The 19,417-nt window shown below is 44.3% G+C and overlaps 1 protein-coding gene across 1 annotated transcript; it reads right to left on the bottom strand.

Moving 5' to 3' along the window:
• Nucleotides 1–8,574: 8,574 nt before the first annotated feature.
• LOC103746322 (olfactory receptor 2B11-like) lies at nt 8,575–9,593 on the bottom strand. Its single transcript, XM_008848460.2, has one exon. It carries the CDS (start codon nt 9,576–9,578, stop codon nt 8,634–8,636), a length of 945 nt encoding a protein of 314 aa, XP_008846682.1. The 5' UTR covers nt 9,579–9,593; the 3' UTR covers nt 8,575–8,633.
• Between the last annotated feature and the right edge of the window lie 9,824 nt (nt 9,594–19,417).

The raw sequence follows: 19,417 nt of genomic DNA, 5'->3' as shown, positions 1-19,417 counted from the left end.
TGGCTGGGCAGGGTGGCACATGCCTTAATCCCAGCACTAGGGAAGCAGAGGCAGAAGGAGAGCTTATCTCCCAAAACCAAAAAACCAAACAAAACCTGTGGGGACCTAAATGGCCCTGCAAAGATAGCGCTGAGAGGAAGTAAGCAGGGCGTGGCCTGACTTGTTTTGAAAGTCTTCAGATTGGCTAATGGACATTACCACACTCCTGAGGAGCACATGATCTGCCCGGGTTCACCACTGAAATCCATGAAGTGCTGCCACGTGCTTGGTTGACCTTTAAGCTGATTGGACACCTTCAGGGGGAGGAGATTTCTGCTGTGGTTAATGCCTTTATAAGCTCTGTAACACTTGCAATAAATGAGTTCCTGCTTGACTAGACTCCCTGTCTGTCTGATTGTCCTTGGTGAGGAGGGCTGGTGAAATAGGCAGACAGCCACTCCCCTCTCCCTGATCCTCCTTGGGCCTCACTGGGGCGGACTGCTGGATAGGACCGTATGACCCAGGGGACTGCCACATCAGGCATCCAATGTGGGGCTTGAAAAGAGGTAGGTTTAAGAAGCGGTGAACAGTCAGGGCCAATTGGATCCCAAGGGGAGTGATACCCGAAAAGATGGGTAACACATCTAGTAGACCAGAGGACCCAGTGCTCAAGGAGCTGAGATATATGCTTAAGAGCAGGGGCCTGGAACTCACGGACCAAAGCGCCCTCAAGGTGTGGGACACTGCGACCCATCTGGCCCCCTGGTTGCCTGTCTCTAATTTATGTGCATGGGACACCTGGGATCGGGTGGAGCAGCTCTTGTGGCAAAGGGAAGTCCATATGGGGATTGATCCCCAGCTGGGCTTCTACCCTACCATTTCCACCCTGAAAGCCTGCTTCAGGGCCGACAATCCCGCGCCCCTGACAGAAGAGCGGAGGGGGGCCAAGGATGACATTTTTTCAGACGCTCCGGTTAAGTTTGATGAGGAAAGGAGAGAGGTGATGAAAGTGAAACCAGAACCATCCCGGGGTACAAGCGCTCCCCTGGAGCTGCCAGGACCCCTTGAGGAGCTGCAAGTGGAATGGTTGAATTGGCCAGAAAGGGGCTCCCTGTACCCTGCCTTCCCTTCAGCCCCACTAGCCTGCCCAGAAGGAAGGCAGATTCTCCCATGGGAGGAGGAAAGGGGGGATGGGCCACCAGCTTACCCCAGGCCCAATGAGAAGCCTGCAAGTTGAGGAAGAGTGGAGGCATTCCCGGTCAACCTAAACCCAGGGGGCAACTGCCCTGCCCCCTGGTATCCCTGGGATGCCAAGAACCTGAAGGAAGAAGGCCGTGGCTGAAGATGGGCCTAATTTGCCCTGGGTAGAGACCCTCTTGCAGGGCTTGGCCCACCAGCCCTGCTAAGGACTGGTTGGGTCTCGTTAAGGCTGTCCTCCCTAGTCCCATATTTATCAAGTGGTGTGCCTTCTTTAAGGAGGAATGTTGGGTTCAGGCAGAGAGGAACCTGGCAGCCACCCCCCCCCATCCCTATTACCTTTGGGATGCTGTCAGGCACCACAGATCAGTATTCTACAGGAGCATGGCAGGCAGCTATCCCTGCCCCCTACATGGACCAGCTCAGGGCCTTGGGGCTATCAGCCTGGAGGAAACTGGATGAGGGGCCCACGGAAGCCCTGATTGTGGGAATTACCCAACATCCCAACAAGCCCCTCCATGAGTTCGTGGACAGGTTGGAGAGGAGCTTATGGTGTAAACTCCCCCCCTGGCCCACTGAGGGAGCAGTTCATTAAGCTCTTGATATGGGACGGGATGAACTCGGACAATAAACTGGCCTGCACTGGCCTTAGAGAAAAGTCAGTGGGACGATGGATAGTAGATACTAAGGATGTGGGGACTCAGACGCACCAGGCTAGGGCCATGGAGGCAGCCTTACATTCCCAGACGCAGGCACTGACCTCAACCCAGTCACAGGTGTTCCTGGCCACAGCAGGAAGTGGGGGACCATGGATGGGGAGAGAGGGCCAGGGAAAAGGGAGCCAATGCTTTGGCTGTGGTCAGCCTGGGCATTTCAAGAGGGAGTGCCCAGAGAAGGGTAACAGGCCCAAACCTGGGGGTGGAGGGCCTGGCAGGACCCCGACCACACCGTGCCCTTGATGCTGCAAGGGGTATCATTGGAGGAGGGATTGTAGGTCACAGTTTGATATCGAGGGGAAGCCTTTAAACTAGATGAGGGGTGCCCTCCAGCCCCGTCACCCCAAGGAGGCATAAAGTACAGCCCCCCATCAGGTCAGGCCCAGCTCTCCACCCAAATCTCCCGTCCCAACACCCATCCACAGGCTAATTGGACTGTCCCTATAATCCCAGGCCTAAGTCCCAAGATGGATATACTTACAGATGGAAAGAGATTTAGATGTCTGATTGACATGGGGGCTAATAAGACCATCCTCTGGAAGGAAGAAATCCCACGTCATTGGACATTGGTCCTAGGACCCCAGGTCTTGGGTGTGGGAGGCAACACCCCATCAGAGGAAGTTAAAGACTGGCTCTGCTGGCAGGATGCTGATGGAGCCAGAGGGGAAGTGCAGCCTCTGGTGACTGCTGGACTGTCAAATAACCTTATGGGGCAAGACATATTGGGAGACGCCCAGGCCTATGTTAGCACTGATAATAGAACCTTTCTTGATAATGTCTTGGATGAGGAAGAGGCCAACAGGATGCCTACCCCTCCCACCAGGGGACTGCCTAATCTCCACGATTACTGGGGAGAACCCCCCAAGACCCCTAGGATCCACCCCAATCCTAAGGGCCACTGTTCCCCGTGTCCCTGCCATCCAGTGGGCTCCCAGTCCGCCGGTGTGGGTGGAACAGTGGCCACTACCCTCATTTAAAATGCAAGCCTTGAAGGAGGTTGTAAGGGAACAGGTGCAGTTGGGGCATATTCGGCCCTCGCTTAGCCCCTGGAACACACCAGTGTTTGTTGTCCAAAAGTCTTCTGGAAAACGGAGAATGCTCCAGGACCTCCAAAAAGTTAATGAGAGAATGGTCCTGGTGGGTATCCCCCTCAGGGGACTGCCCTGGATCCCTGCTATCCCCTCTGATCTGACCCTAATGGTTATAGACATTAAGTATTGCTTTTTTTCCATTCCTCTACATCCTGAGGACTGTGAAAAGTTTGCTTTTTTGGTACCTGCACTCAACTACAATTCCCCTGATGAGAGAGAGATATGAATGGATGGTATTACCACAAGGCATGGCGAATAGCCCAGCATTCTGCCAAAAATATGTTACGACACTCTTGAGGCCTGTAAGCATACAACCCCAGGCTATGGTCTATGTGTATATGGATGACATCATCATGGGGGCCCCCAATGCCCACCGGTTGAGTATCCTCTATAAGATGACCTAAAAGTGCCTAAGGAAAGGAGGTCTCTATATTTCAGCAGATAAAATACAAACCATCCCGCCCTTTAGGGTCTTAGGGACTGAGCTCTCCCTGGAGGGAGTGAGCCCCCTAAAGCCCCAATTGGATGTTTTTTCTCCCCTCACTGTAACTAAATTGCAAAAATTTTGGGGAGAAATAAATTGGTTCCGAGCCTGGATTCCTGTCTCAACCGAGATGATGAAGCTCCTGTTCCAGCTACTAGCTGATAAACAATCTTCTGACTTGATCTATATTAATCCCCAACACTGAGATTCTTCATCAGATCCAGGTTGCTATAAATAAAGCCAGGTTAAGCCAGTACGACTCCTCCCAGAACTCTGGGTGCTACCTGGAGAGTCATTAATGACATCAGTCCTTGTACAGGGCAGAAATCCCCTGCAATGGGTGCATGCCACCCTGGGGAATGTACCGTGGGTCTATACACCCACTGATCAGCTAGCAGACCTTCTAGAAAAGGGGCGTGAATTGGCTGTGAGATATTATGGCCTGGACCCTCACAAGATCATCATCCCCTATCAGCTCGTGGACTTCGAATGGCTGTGTAAAAACAATAGCCGGCTGACCTTAAGCCTTGAGGGGTTTTGAGGGAGCCTCGACTGCCACTATGACCCTCACCAGTGGGTAACTTCTTTTCGTGCCCTCCCATGGAGGGCCCCCCAACTCCTTCACCAATAGCCCTTGGCGAAAGCATGCAATGTGTTCACGGGGGGGTTGCAATATGGAGCCACTGTTGTGGTCTATACCAAAGAAAATGATGGGTCACAGTTACACACATCCATGTGATGGCTCGGCTCAATTCAAAGAACTTATGGCTATTGTTCTGGCCTTAACTAAAGTAAAAGGGCCCATGAACTTGTTCTCAGACAGCCTATATGTGGTAAATCTCCTCCCTGGACTCTTGGGATCATACATTAGAGTAGATAAGAACCCCATTACAACTCTGATGATTCAGACCCACACACCCCTTAGAGAAAGGGAACATCCCATTTCCTTATACCACCTCAGAGGCCACCAGGGCCTGCCTGGCTTTCTGATCCAAGGTAATGCTGAAGCAGATAGACTGGACTCCACTCAAATCATATCAGTTAATATAACTAAAGCCCAAGGCCTACATAATCTCACTCATGTCAATTGGCGAGGGCTTCATAAGAGATTTCCCCAGGTTCCTATCAAAGACCTAAAAAAAGATTGTACGTACCTGCAAATCATGTCAGCCATTTCTTCAGGTGCTGCCACTTCAACCACCAGGGGTAAATCCTAGAGGCCTTAAGCCTAACTTGTTATGGCAGACTGATGTCACCCACTTCCCATCCTTTGGAAAGCTTAAGTATATATTTGTGTCCATTGATACGTACTCCAATGCCTGCTGGGCCACAGTGCACTCTGGGGAAAAATCAAAACATGCCCAGAGCCATTTCATCCAGTGCTTCGAAACTTTGGGGCTACCCCAAAGGGTCAAAACTGACAATGGACCATGTTTCATAAGTCAAAGCTTACAAGACTTCTTTAAAGTTTGGGAAACCCAACATAATACAGGGATTCCTTACAATCCCCAAGGCCAAGCAATTGTCGAATGCAACCATCAAAACATAAAGCTGCAATTATAAAAACAAAAAGGGGGAGGTAGCCCCCACCAGCAATTGCTCATGGCCTTGTTTACTATCAATGTCCTTGATTTTCAAATAAATCAATCAGAATCCAAATTCCAGAGACATTGGGGAAGGCAAGAGCAACAACCTGAAGTACAGGTAAAATGGAAAGACCCCATCACAGGAGGCTGGAGAGGCCCTGGCCCACTATTGACCATAGGGCAAGGCTTCAGATGTGTCTTCCCTGTAGATGAGTCTGTGCCCATATGGGTACCCACCAGAAATCTTAAATATTACACACAGTCCAACCAAGCTGACATGGCAGCTATAAAAGATTAAAAAGAATTAACCTGTTTGTCCATGGGCAATAGACCCATGAGATCAAATTCTTGTTTCCCTCCCACAGAGAAATGCAAAGACCTTGATGGACCTTGCTGTTGGCCTTCACGGTGGTGATCATCATATGGGGCTTATGTTTGTCATTGTCCTGACCTGTGAGAGGCTCAGACGTAACAATTTGACCAACTGACCCACCCAAAGATCAACATGGGTCCCACCCAGGGACACAAGATCAGTTTCTGGGTGTTTTACTTACTATTGTATCTTTATCAGCATATTCGCAGGCAGAAGGCCACCAACAAAACCACCCTGCAGATCCTCATGGCCCTTCAATCCCCCGAAACCACGCCCCCTCCCAGGGTAGTCCGTGCATGGCTCACTGAGATAGGCCGAGAATGACCCCTCACGGGCTGGCGTCCCCCATGCGGTTGTCCTTGCCTAGGTTAACACATCCCATGTCAATGATGGGTAAGATTCCCTCCTGACAAGTACTGCTAAGACACGAGATGCACATAGCCAGGTGCACTATCCAATGACGGGCAAGTCTTGGTCAGAGCAGGGGCAACCTAAGACAGACTGGGATGTTTGGCTCAGGGAAAAGGGCTAACCACCTTTCCTCAGGAAACTGCTCCAATATGGGTAAACTGTGAAAGGGAGGATGCCTAAAGCCAGCCTGTTAAAATAAAAACAAAAGGGCGAGGTGTAGGGACCTAGATGGCCCTGCAAAGATGGCATGGAGAGGAAGAAAGCAGGGCGTGGCCTGACTTGTTTTGAAAGTCTTTGGATTGGCTAACAGCCATTTCCACACTCCTGAGGAGCATGTGATCAGCGAGTGTTCACCATTGAAATCCATGAAGTGCTGCCCACGTGCTTGGTTGACCTTTAAGCTGACTGGACACCTTCAGGGGGAGGGGGATTTCCGTTTGCGGTTAATGCCTTTATAAGCTCTGTAATGCTTGCAATAAACGAGTTCCTGCTTGAGTAGAGTCCCTGTCGCGTCTGATTATCATCCGCGAAGAGGGCTGGCAAAACCGGCAGACAGCGCGCTCCCCTCTCCCTGATCCCCCTTGTGGTGGGCCTCACTGGGGCGGACTGCTGGACAGGACCATAGGACCCAGGGGACTGCCACAAAAACCCCCACAAAACAAAGTGTTCTCACGATAATAGGAAAGATACTCTGCAGGGAGACGGGAAAAAAAGAAGGGACCCTCTATCTCTTCCCCAGCATCATTTGAGACATGAATGTCAATATGTCAGTTTCCTCTGAGACAGAAGACTTGGTCAGTGGTCAGTAATTCCCGTGTAGATGCAGGGAATTAAAGATTTCAAAAAAGAAGACAGAGCTCAGTACTCAGTACAAGGTAAACCAAACAGCATTAAAGTTAAACATTTCCCCTTGGTTGGTGAGAACAGGTGCTGTACAGCTTTCAAGCCCAAGACCCAGGGAGCTTCATCACCTGAGAGGATCACCCTGAGAGGATGGCAATTTGGGGCCCCTTCAATAAAACAAAGAACAAAGGTCCCAGAAACCCAGTTCTGTCTTTTTTCCTGGTGTGATCACCATATTCTCACCTTCTTCCTCCTCCTAATACCTGCTGAGATTTCCAGGTCACTTGCCCTGTATTTTTATTCCAGTAAGTTGTGTTCCCATTCCTTGCCGAGTTCATTTTTCAAACATCAATGAGATCAAGAACCTGTGCCCCAGTGACAACCACAACATACAAAGGCAACTGTTTGATGGACATATTAATTAGCTTGATTTGGGCATTTCACAGTGTGTGCTAGAGCCAATAAAATAGTGCTTCTCCACCCAGTATGTGGTTATATGTATTTTCTATGATAGAATGGTCAGATTTTGTTTTTTGTTTTTTGAGACAGGCCTTCATGCAGCCAAGGTTGGCATTTGACTCCTGCTCATCCTGTCTGTACCTTCCAAGTGTTGGGATTATAGGTGTGAGTCACCAAGGTCAGCATGATAGTGAATTTTTTTTCTGTTTTATTCTGCTTTTTAAAATTAATTTTTTAGCTGGGCATGGTGGCATACACCTTTAATCCCAGCACTCAGGAGGCAGAGGCAGACAGATCTCTGTGAGTTCAAGGCCAGCCTGGTCTACATAGTGAGTTCCAGGACAGCTGAGGCTACAGGGAAACCCTGTCTCAAAAAGACGAAAAAAAAATTTAATTTTTTAGGTTAGTGGGTTTCATTGTAGCATCTTTATACAGTATGTCATTATGCTTTGTTCTCATTGTCTGCCCGCCCCCACCCAGTAACGTTTTTGTTTGTTTCAGTTTGTTTTAATTTAGGGAAGGGACTTCTTTTTTACTTTGTTAAACACATCTTTATCCTGTTTTGGTCTTAGTTTTCCATTTATTCAGTTGTCAGAAATATATTCCTTTTTAACAACCATGATAGAAAATATTTTTAATAAAAATCACTTTAAAATTAACATTTAGTTTATTATAATTTATGGTATGTAATCTAGGTCCAGTTTAATTATTAACCATACTAACAGCCTATGGAATCAACATAGTTGTTTAATATAATTTTCTTTTGCTATTGATACTTTCTTTATAAGTCCTTTGAATAATTAGATATAACTCATAAAAGTAATTTTATACTTTAATGAAAATTTTATGCATTATTTTTAGGTTTTTTAAAGTCAATACAATAAGACACTTTTCAAGGTCATTCTTTTCAGATTTGTTTGTTCAAGAACTTCACTTACCCTTGGCATTTTACAGCAGAAGCATTTTCATACCAACTATTAGGTGTTTTCTTATAAAGGTGATTACACTCATAAGCAAAAGTTTTCGACTGGTTTTTTAAAATATTTTATTTATTATTTTTATTTTGTGTGTATTAGTGTATTGCCTGCATGTATGTGAGTGCACCCGTGTTGTGTAATGCCATGCCACAGAAGTCAGAAGAGGGCTCAGTCCCCTGGAACTCGAGTTAAGGATGGTTCATAGCAGCCATGTGGGTGTTGAAAATCAAACCTGGGTCCTCTGCAAGAGCAGTCAGTGCTCTTATCCACTGAGCCATCTCTCCAGCCCCCTTGACTCAAGTTTTGAGGGTGGTTTAGATGGAACATATATTTTTAAAAAGGACATTTAAATTGGATGTGATGATGCACACTCTACAAGTTTCAGCAGGAGGATCACAAACTCAAGGTCAGCCTTGGCTACATATCAACACCCTCTTTCAAACAAAGCAAAGGAAAAACCAAAAGGACATTTCACATTATTGTTGGGCCTTCACATTCAGAAAAAAAGCATCATTTTTCATATCTCCATAGTTGAAATGGCCTTCTTTAGAAGCCTCCTCAAAGCTCCTATAACTTCCTTGTTCCTCAGGGTGTAGATGAATGGATTGGCCATAGGAGTAATGACACAGTAAAACAGGGTCAAGACCTTGATGAGGTCTTGGGAACTGTCCTCTGGAGGCTGCATGTAGATGTAGATACCTGGCCCATAAAATAAAGACACCACCAGTAAGTGTGATGAACAAGTGTTGAAAGCCTTAAGTCTCCCAGCAGCAGAGGGGATTCGAAACACAGTTCGAGCAATGTAACTATAAGACACCAGGATCATGGAGAGGGGACCCATTATCAGGACTGTGGCCACCACTGCTAAGGTAATCTCATTGACTGTGGTGTCACCACAAGCCATTTTAATAAGCCCAGGCAGCTCACAGAAGAAGTGATCCAGCATCTGGTTCCCACAGAGAGGAAGCTGGACGGTAAGCGTGGACTGCAGTACTGAATTGGCCAGGCCAGTGAGCCAAGAAGTGCTGCAGAGCTGCAGGCAGAGCTTGCAGTCCATGATGGCAGAGTACCGCAGGGGCTTGCACACAGCCACATAGCGATCTAAGGCCATGATGCCAAGCAGGACACACTCAGTACAGCCTAGCCAATGAAACACATAGGCCTGAGCCATGCAGCCTATGTAAGTGATGTTCTTGTTGGGCCCCCCTAAGTTAAACAACATTTGAGGGACAGTTGTGGTGGTAAAACAGAGATCCAGAAATGAAAGACTGGTAAGGAAAAAATACATGGGACTTCGAAGCTGGGAATCTAGTTGAGAGACCAGAATAATAGCAATGTTTCCCAGCAATGTGAACATGTAGGAGGCCAGGAGGACGAAGAAGAGAGGAAGATCCAGCCATGGGTATTTGGTAAGGCCCATGAGAATGAAATCTTCTGGAAAACCTTCATTCATGTACTTCATTGAATTTTTTTCAAAGGACAGACCTGCTGAAATCAAAGGAGAAAATGATGATTTCGAGAATCGAGTTGGCAGAACTTCTAGAAAAGATCCACTTTTCTGGGGAGAGTTGGTATATGGCCTCACAGAAATCACAACAGTGATAATGAATACAATACTTATCATAGTTAAACATTTCAAACATCTGAAAAGCTCTTTCTGGAGAGAAAGTAGTTACATGCTGATGATGAAGCTGACTGGCAAGGACTGATGTCCCACAATGCTAAGGTGTTGGTTTTCTAGAACAGAAAATTGAGTGGTTTCCTCCACAATGGCAGCTTTCCCCTAGAACTGCTGTCCTTCCCACATAAAGCATGATGTGTCAATATGAATCATGCCTAGTTAGGTTCTGTTTTAATCAAATAACCGGTAGTGATGTTGAAGGAAGCTGGATCCGATCCAGTCTGTTCCCACACTGGCCTCTTTGCTGCTCTAAAGTGACACCTGGCCTCGCTGAGACCCAGGAAGCTGGTGCACTGGTTAGAATAAGAGCAGCAGCTCAGCAGTCTGCTTTTCTTTCCTTCCTCTCCCTCTTGCTCCAGTGCTTGAGATCAAATACAGAGCTTCACACAGCATAAGCAAATGCTCTGTTCATGAGCTACATCCTCAGCCCAACCTAATTTTTTCCAAATCAAAACCCTATATGAATGAGGTTGCTGGGTTTCTTATGTCTGCTTAATGAAGCCAGTGAAAGATGAGCCATATCTACAACCACACACTGTACCTTATTGAAAATTTTCCAAGTGAGCGACAGGATGATGGGTATATGTAACGTGCCCACACTCCTTAAAGACCAACTCAAAACACAGGAAGCTTCAGCTTTGTTATCAGTTCTGTCATTAGAGCATACAAGGAGAAGTTACATGCAACATAGCTCCACACTTATGTCATATGAAACAAGAGACAGGTACCCAAGACACATTTAAATGAACTAAGTTGTCTATAAATATAATGAGAAAAAGAAATTCTCATTCTAAGTCTTTATTTTTTCTTTTCTTTTTTCCAAAGCAGGGTCTCATAGCTCAGGCTGGCCTCAAACTTGCTAAGTAGCTGAGGTTGACTCTAAATTGCTGATCATCCTGCTTCCGCCCCCTTAGGTCTCTTCTTACCTTGGACTTCTTGAAGCTGGAGTGAGGCCTTTCTACAGACCTTGCACACCACTATCCAGCTGGTGCAACATCTCCTGACCTATAGGAGTCAAAGTTTACTGCTTTATTTATCATTCATGTTATTTACAAATATTAAACTAAGGAAGTCCTTTTGACCATCTCTACTAGAACTTGCTGTCTCTTTTTTTGGTCACCTGAGAACCAGTGCATGCATGTCATTATTTACTCTTACTGGGCTTTGCCTTTATGCACTTAGTTAAGCTATTTCATTATTGCTTTATACTTGTTAATTAAAAATTTAAAATACATATCATACCTCTCATGTGAGGCTTGCTAGTCCTTAATTTGGCATTTCTAGCCAGTATTTCAGTGTAAGTGGAGTTTGGATTACACTTTAAGAAGCATTAATAATTCAGAAAACAAGTAAGAATACCTCAGTACCAGAAGTCACAATCCTAAGGGCTGGGAATACATAGTTGAAGAAAATAGATACTGCCCTCCCAGATCATAATGTGTGGATGGAGGGGACAGAAACTACATGAACAACCAGATAATAACTCATGTGAAGTTAAGTACGAGAGAAAAACATTTTAACACAAGGGGAGATAAAATATGCTGAAGAGACTTTTAAATTTTATGTAGGAAAGTTGATGGAGCTCTTAATGATAAACTAACATTTTAAGTAAGGACCTGGATAAAGAGGAAGAGAAAGGCATGGATAATTTGAGGGAAAGTGTCTTAGGTGGCAGGCACAACATAAATCCTGAGGCAGAAATGTGCTGGGTATGAGTGACCGGAAGGGAAAACAGCACAGTGAGAGCTCAGTACTGCAACTGGCCTGTTGGAACAAGCAAACACTGTTTAGAGAAGAAAATGAAGCATTCTCCTTCCAACTGCTTTTCCTCTGCTCACCAAGTTACTTCACATCTCCAGCCCACTTTCCAGATGGCACATGTGTCCCCCAAAATCGCCCTATGAGAGCCAAATTTGCCTCACATCTCCTTTACTTCCCACCTAGAGGCAATTAGTGTTTGAGTATCTCATGTCTAAAGAGGCAGGTAAGAGCTGCAAGAAATGATGTAAAAGAAAAAAGTTACAAGGCCCTTTCCTCCGAAGACCTCATAAGCTAAGGGAGGCAAGTATTTCATAAGATGAAAGGTATACCAAAAAAATTAACACAACTGCAATCCCCAAACATAGAATGTAATGTTAACATTTAAATTCAAAGAATGTATTGGTTGAGCTGGCATGGTGGCACATGCCTTTTAATCCCAGCTCTTGGGAGGCAGATGTAGGCGGATCTCTGTGAGTTTGAGGCCAGCATGGCCTACATAATGAGTTCTAGGCTGGCCCCGGCCAGCTAGGGGCTACAAAAAAAAAAAAAAAAAAAAAAAAAAAAAAAGGAATATATTGGTTGATTGTTCCAGGATCCTACATATTTAATCATTAAATTAATATATCTATCACTGTTCACCATGATAGGCACTTAAGAACAGGAAACCCAACCAGACCCATTGTGTTTCATGAAGCAAGACCTCTCTCCTTTGCACAAATAACTAACAGCAGCTCAGAGTGAGCTGTATACCATCCTGTATATGCAGGTAAAGAGTTTAGAAGTATAAGAAGTATTTTGTGGATAGGAATCCAGAAGTCGGTAGTATTATGCAGGTGAATACTACTGAACAGAATCCCCCACCCCCCTTTTTTTGTCTTTTTGTGACAGAGTCTCCCTGTAGCCACAGCTGGATTCACTATGGAGAACATGCTGGCCTTGAACTCACAGAGATCCACCTGCTTCTGCCTCCTGGGTACTGAGATTAAAGGTGTGGGGGACCACACTCTGCTTTGAACACAGTCTTGAAGATTAGTTATAGGTTTCAGATTAAACAAGGTGATGCAAGCAGTTGTCTCTACATACCAAAATGGTAATTAAAGAAAAAAGATATAAGCTCATCAAGAAAAGGTGAATGAGAAGAGAAATGATATCTAAGAAACAATTAAATTAGAAAGCAGATGACCAGATGACTGGGTGGTAATGGTCTTAGAACAGTCAACTGCAGCCTTAGACACCAATGCAAAGAGTCAGCAAGCAAGTAGATGCACACAGAAAGGCAGGGATTTCAGGAACCAGACTTTTGAGGGTATTAAGTATAGCACTGAATTGAAAACAAGACTGCCAGGCATAGTGGCCACACCTGTAATCCCAGCATTTGGGAAGCTGAAGTGGGAGGATTGCCCAAAGTTCAAGGCCAGCCAGAGCTGGAGTGAGTTCCAGAGAGTGAGGCACTGTCTCATAAAACAAAAAGCAAAATGAACAAAACAAGAGGATTGTCTGAGGTCACCTAAAAGACTGTATTAAGAACCTCAAATATCTTTTCTAGGGGTACAGGGAACTGCTCCTGCCTACTCTACCTTGGAAGAAGGCAGTGAGTGGGTTTACTCCCTAACGGCATTCTGGACTTGACTCCAGGCAAACTGAGAACCAGAGTAGACAGAGGAAGGATGATAATGGGGCAACTGAACAGCACTTTATTGATCTATGAGATGCAGCTTTCACACACGGTCCCATTCTCAGAATGCTGGTGGCCAGGCTTATTCAAGCTAACAAAGATTTGGAGGAACTTTTCACTTGAGAGCTAGAAAAAGACGTATAATTTCATACAAAGATTTTTGGATGAAAATCTGCATCCATACTTGATTACCCTACAGTAAAACCAAACATTCTGCATATTCACAGAGAGTTGTTTGGTTTTGAAATAAGCTCTTACTCTGCAGTCAGGTTGAAAAATTAGCTTGAGTCCAGGATGTAGAAATCTATTAGGGTACATAATCTGATCAAATAAATGTATTTCAGGAGGGTTGTGGATTAGCTAAAGTAGCACTTTAACACTTACTACAGAAACAAAATGAGGAATGACAGGAGACAGGAAATTGAGAGATCATAAGAAGGCAACCAAGGACAGAGAATGTGAGCTGGATGGCGGTAACAACTGGGAGCAATACATGGGTGCAGGAGGAGTTAATGTAAACTTTTATCTGAGGGGCCAGCAGAGCAGAACTGCAATTAACAGAAAGGGCAAAGAGCATGGTGTGGGCACCACTTGGGCTAGATGATGTAACAAAAGTACCTTTATGTTGGCCTGTATGAGCTTGTGTGTCTCTTCTGAGAGACCTCTGTGTCAATTTGACCAGCTACAAAATCATAAAGTGCCTGAACCCAAGGCTGGGAGGTTTGTTGCAGCAGTTTGACCACCTAGGTCAGGAACATATGAAGACAGAGGCAGTGGCAAAGGAATTCATCTCTCAAACCAGAGTAGGTAACAAACTGTCACTGAAGGAAAATAGTGCATTCACAAAGTAACAGATGAAAAAGGACTACACCAGGTCCCCTCAAAATAGCCTCAGGATTTTGGCTTCTTGGCTATTGTTTACATTGTTTGATCCTTGCATTGATCTTTAGCTTTGTCTTTTAAAGAATCTGTTTAGTTACATGGCCTGCTTTCTCATTCCTTCCTCTTGACAACTGATCATTTGTACATAATTCTGAGGTTGAGATGAACAAGTGTCAGTCGTTTGTTTGGTACAATGAGAATTCAGTTAGTGCACGGAGGTATCTTGGCTGATCTTGTGTAACTCAGCGCTCTCATGTGCCCATCTCCCAAACAAATAAAACCAAACAAAACCCAAGGTTATTTAGTCTGGGGTTGGTAGAAAGGGGCATCAATAGCACATACCTCTTCTGGTTTGGACTTATTAAGCAAACGTGATCAGTTATAAAAGCATAGTCAGGAGAAAGGTTGCAGAAGGAGCAGATGTCGCAGGTCCCAAGAGAGAGGAGTAAGTCTGACCAGGCAAGGGTCGCACTAAGAGCCTCCAAATGTCTTGATGTGGAGGGTCAGGTGGATGAGCCCTGGAGGAAGAGAATATTCTCTCCTGGTTCCAAGCCTGACTCAGGGGCACAGAAAACCAGTTTTCACCCAGTGCACCAGAGATCCCTGAGAGACTGCCATTGGTAAAGGACTCTCCCTGGAGAAACAGCATCAGTTTTATATTTAGCATCTTGGCTGTGATTAGAGATTGCATCAATTTTTCCATTCATTAATGTCTTTTTACTATCAGGGGAGAGAGGAATTCCCTTCACTAATTTTCAGAGAGCAAACAAATGTGTAGCAAACAAATGGGTAGATGGATTAGTGCTTTAGAGTGCTTCCTGCTCTTTTAAGAGAATCTGAGTTTCAAGGGCAGCTGTGGTGGTACACACATTTAATCCCAGCACTCAGAGGCAGAGGCAGGTGGATCTCTGTGAGAGTGAGGCCAGCCTGGTCTACATAGCAAGTACCAGGCCAGCTAGGGTTACAAGGAGATCCTGTCTCAGAAAAAAAGAAAGTAACAATAATACTCAGTTAGCACAACCCACACACGTCACATAAACTACATGGTGTTCCTGACAGCTTTTTGAAATGGGCATTGTTACTGTCTTCGTCTACAGTTGAGGAACTTGATGCTTGAAGAAATAATTTGTTCAGGGTTTACACAGCTCTCACATTTTCATAATTCAAATATTAAGTGAAGGCTTTGCAAATGTCAGAGAACACATGGTCTTTCTTACATCAGTGGTGTTTAGAGTACATGCTGACTTCATGTGTTCAATTGTACTGACAGCTCTCCACAGACAAAATTTGTGCCCCTTTTTAAACTGGCTTAAGGATAGCATTAAGATTATATGTGCTGGTATATTTTAACCCATCTCCTACACATGAAGAGTATCTCAGAGTAAATTAGTCCTCAGAACAAGGGAGAACATAGACAGCAACTCTAAAAGTGCTTTAAAGACTATTATCTCACCTCTTCTCATACCCAGGCTGCCCTTCAGAGGTCAGTACATGCCACCTGACTAAGTTGTTCAAAGTTATACCAAACAGTCCCTCTTCTTTGTATGGTTTGCTTGATTTTGCTTTGAGACAGGTTCTCATGTAGCCCAGGTTGGTCTTGAACTGGCTATATAGATGAGGATGACCTCTAATTCTGAGCTTTCTGCATCCATCTCCCATGTACTGACATTACAGGCATGCACCACCACACCTCACTTTTTCCTACTTTTGGATCTTAAGAATCAGAGGATGAACAGACGATGTACATGGCAGAAGCAGCTAGTTAGAAACCACGAGATGAAAAAAACCGTTCTTATGACTCCCTCCCTCCTTCCTTCCCCTCCTTCCCTCCCTCCCTCTTTTCCTTCCTTCACATTTTCTCTGTTTTGTTTTTTGATACAGGATCTCCTGTGGCCCAGGCAGTCCTCCAACTCACTTTGTAACCAAGGATGACCTTGAGTTCCTGATCCTCCTGCCTCTCCCTCCTGAATGCTAGGATTACAAGGCCTGTGCCACCATGCCTGACACAATCTGTTTCTTCTTCATGGAGGATCTCCTATATTGATTCTGAGGTTTTGCTTTACATTTTTCTCCTTAAAAACTAAAGAGAGTTAAAACTTAAAACCACTATTTACCACTCTCCACAAAAAGAGATAACAAAAATATTTTAGGATCTCTAAGCCAGAAAAGGTTAAGTTTTGAAACCAGTCCAAGTCATTCAATAGCACATTAAAAGAAGGAGTCCCTGAATTAGAGAATCATTCTGCTTTGCAGAACTAAATTTCAAATTCCAGTGGGGCTAATTTATTTATTTCCTTGAGGACTAAAAGTCTTCCTTGAAGAGTAAAGGTATATAAATAAATATAAATGAATGTTCTTATAATTTAGTAAAATCTGGAATATTATATGCAAGACAGATTCTGGGTTCTCTAGTTTCAACAATGAATCATATCAGAACTTAGAAAAGGACTTTAGGCAGCAGGGACATGCTTGTTACTCTCTCCCTCCATCTCCAAAAAAGACAGGACAAGGAAGGAAGGACCTTAGTAAACATACAACAAAAAACGTTCTAAAAGAACCAAAGAGATCTGTGTGCAGCCAGGAGCCAGACATGGTGGTGCACATCTATAATCCTGGCACTTTGGGAGGCTGAGGCAGGAGGATCAGAAGTCTAAGGTAGTCCTTGGGGGCATAAGCAAATCTGAGCCTAAGTGGGCTACATGAAATCTATCTCCAAATACATACATACATACATACATACATACATACATACATAGTAGGACATGGTGGAGCATGGAGGTACTTGCCTTTAATTTCAGCCCTTGGGAAGCAGAGGCAGGCAGATCTCTGCTAGTTTGAGGTCAGCCTGATCTACATAGCAAGTTCCAGGACAGCTTGGCTACAGGAAGACCCTGCATCAAAATAAAATAAACAAATAAATAATAAACAAATAAACAAACAAATAAATAAATATTTAGATGGGAGACACATTAAAAATATGTCCAAGGACTTGTACTCTTTCCTGGGAAAAATTTTTTTACCAGATACACCCATGAAAGAGGGTTAGTATCTAGAATATATAAAGAACTCAGAAAACTAAATATCAAAAAACCCCCAAACAATTACAATTTGGGGCAAGGAATTTAACAGGGAGTTCATAAAAGATAAAATGCAAATGACTGAGAAATATTTTTTGAATGTATAACATCTTTAGTCATCAGAGAAATACAAATTAAAACCACTTTGAGATTTTATCTTACCCTAGTCAGAATGGCAAAATTCCACAAAACAAACAATGATAAATGCTAAGTAAGAATGTGGGGAAAGGCAGATTTTTATCCATTGAGAGTGCAAACTGGTACATCCACTATGGAAATCAGTGTGGAGATTCCTCAAAAAGCTAGAAATAGATCTGCCATATGATCCAGCTGTACCACCCAAAGGATTCTGTATCCTACTACAGAGATGCCTGCTCATCCATGTTCACTGCTGCCCTATCCACAAGAGTCAGGAAATAGAAACGGCCTAGAGTCCATCAACAGATGAATGGATAATGGAAGTATAGTACATTTACATGATGGAATAGTATTCATCTTTTAAGAAAAATTATGAAATTCACATGTAAATGGATGGACCCAGAAACAATCATCTTGAGTGAGGTAACCCAGACCCAGAAAGACAGATGCCACATGTTCTATGTCATAAGTGGGTGCGAGCCTTCAAGTCTTAGATATGTGCGTTTCAACTGGAAAATCCATAGAGGTCAGGAAACTAGTAAATAGCCACTGAGGATCTGGGCGGGGGTGCTTCATGGGAAGAGAGAAAGAATGCAGTGTATAAAGGGGGAAGGAAAGTAACGGAGTAGGAAGGGTTAAATGGGAAAGGAAATAGGGAGAGCTGGGCAAAGAAGGTAGTATGGGGAGAGATAATTAACACCAAAGGCCTTTAGAAAAACTCATAGAGAGGGGGCTAGAGAGATGGCTTACCGGTTAGGAGCACTGGCTGCTCTTGTAGAGGACCCAGGTTCAATTCCCAGCACCTACACGGTAGCTAACAACCATCCTAACTCCAGTTCCAGGAAATCTGATGCACTCTTCTGATCTCTTCGGGCATTGCATGACATGGGTTCTCTTACATACATGCAAGCAATACACTCATAGACATAAAATAAATAAATAAATATGTTTTTCTTTTTTAAAAAAAGGAAAAGTTGGGGCTGGAGAGATGGCTTAGTAGTTAGGAGCACTGACTGCTTTTGCAGAGGACCCAAGTTAGATTCCCAGGACCCACATGGCAGCTAACAATCATCTGTAACTACAGTTCCAGGGGATCTGGTACCTTCTTCTAATCTCTGCCACATTGCATGACACAGATGCACTTGCACATATGCAGGCAATACACTCATACACAGAAAAATAATAAATAAAAATATATTTTAAGCCTGGCATGGTGGCACACACCTTTAATCCCAGCACTTGGGAGGCAGAGGCAGGTGGATCTCTGTGAGTTCAAGGCCAGCCTGGTCTACAAAGTGAGTTCCAGGACAGCTGGTCTACAGAGAGACCCTGTCTCAAAAAGACCAAAAGAAAAAATATATATTTAAAAAAAATCATATGGAAATCTACCACTATAAAAGCTTCTTAAAGTATATATAAAAACAATATAAAAAGATATTAAAAGGAGTTACCCTATGTTTTAGTTTGTTTCCTCATTACTGTGACAAAGCACTCTGACCAATATCAACTTGGAGAGGAAAGGATTTATTTGGCTTACATCCCCTGGGTCACAATTCATCAGGGAGCCCAAGGTAGGAACTCAGGGCAGGAACCTGGAGGCAGGAGCTGAAGCACAGGCCATAGAGGAACGCTGCTTACTTGCTTGCTCCCCTGGCCTATGCTCAGCCTGCCTTTTTATACAGAACCTGCCCAGGGGTGTTGCTGCCCACAGTGGGCTGGGCCCTCCCACATCACTCAAAAAAATCAAGAAAATATCCCACAGACATGGCCACAGGTCAGTCCAATAGAGGAAATTCCCCAAGTGAGGCTCCCTCTACCCAGGTGTGTCAAGTTGACACTAAAGCTATCCAGCACAACTGACCCCTTGTCAACTTGATAAGCAAACATCACTATTAAACCATAACCTTTTTATTTCTTGTCCCCAAGATATGATGTTAATAATATCACAACATAAGACAGTACAACCTTTAAAGCCTCATAGTTCTTTAAAAACCTAAACACTTAAAAGTTCATAGTCTCTTAACTGGGGTTCCTGTAAAATCCAAACAAGTACTATCTTATTTCAAAAGGGAAGGATTGGACACACC

This window comes from Nannospalax galili, unplaced genomic scaffold, assembly GCF_000622305.1.
Source record: "Nannospalax galili isolate Female #2095 unplaced genomic scaffold, S.galili_v1.0 scaffold2324, whole genome shotgun sequence".
NCBI lineage: Eukaryota > Metazoa > Chordata > Mammalia > Rodentia > Spalacidae > Nannospalax > Nannospalax galili.
This window is presented reverse-complemented; position numbering and strand designations above follow the sequence as displayed.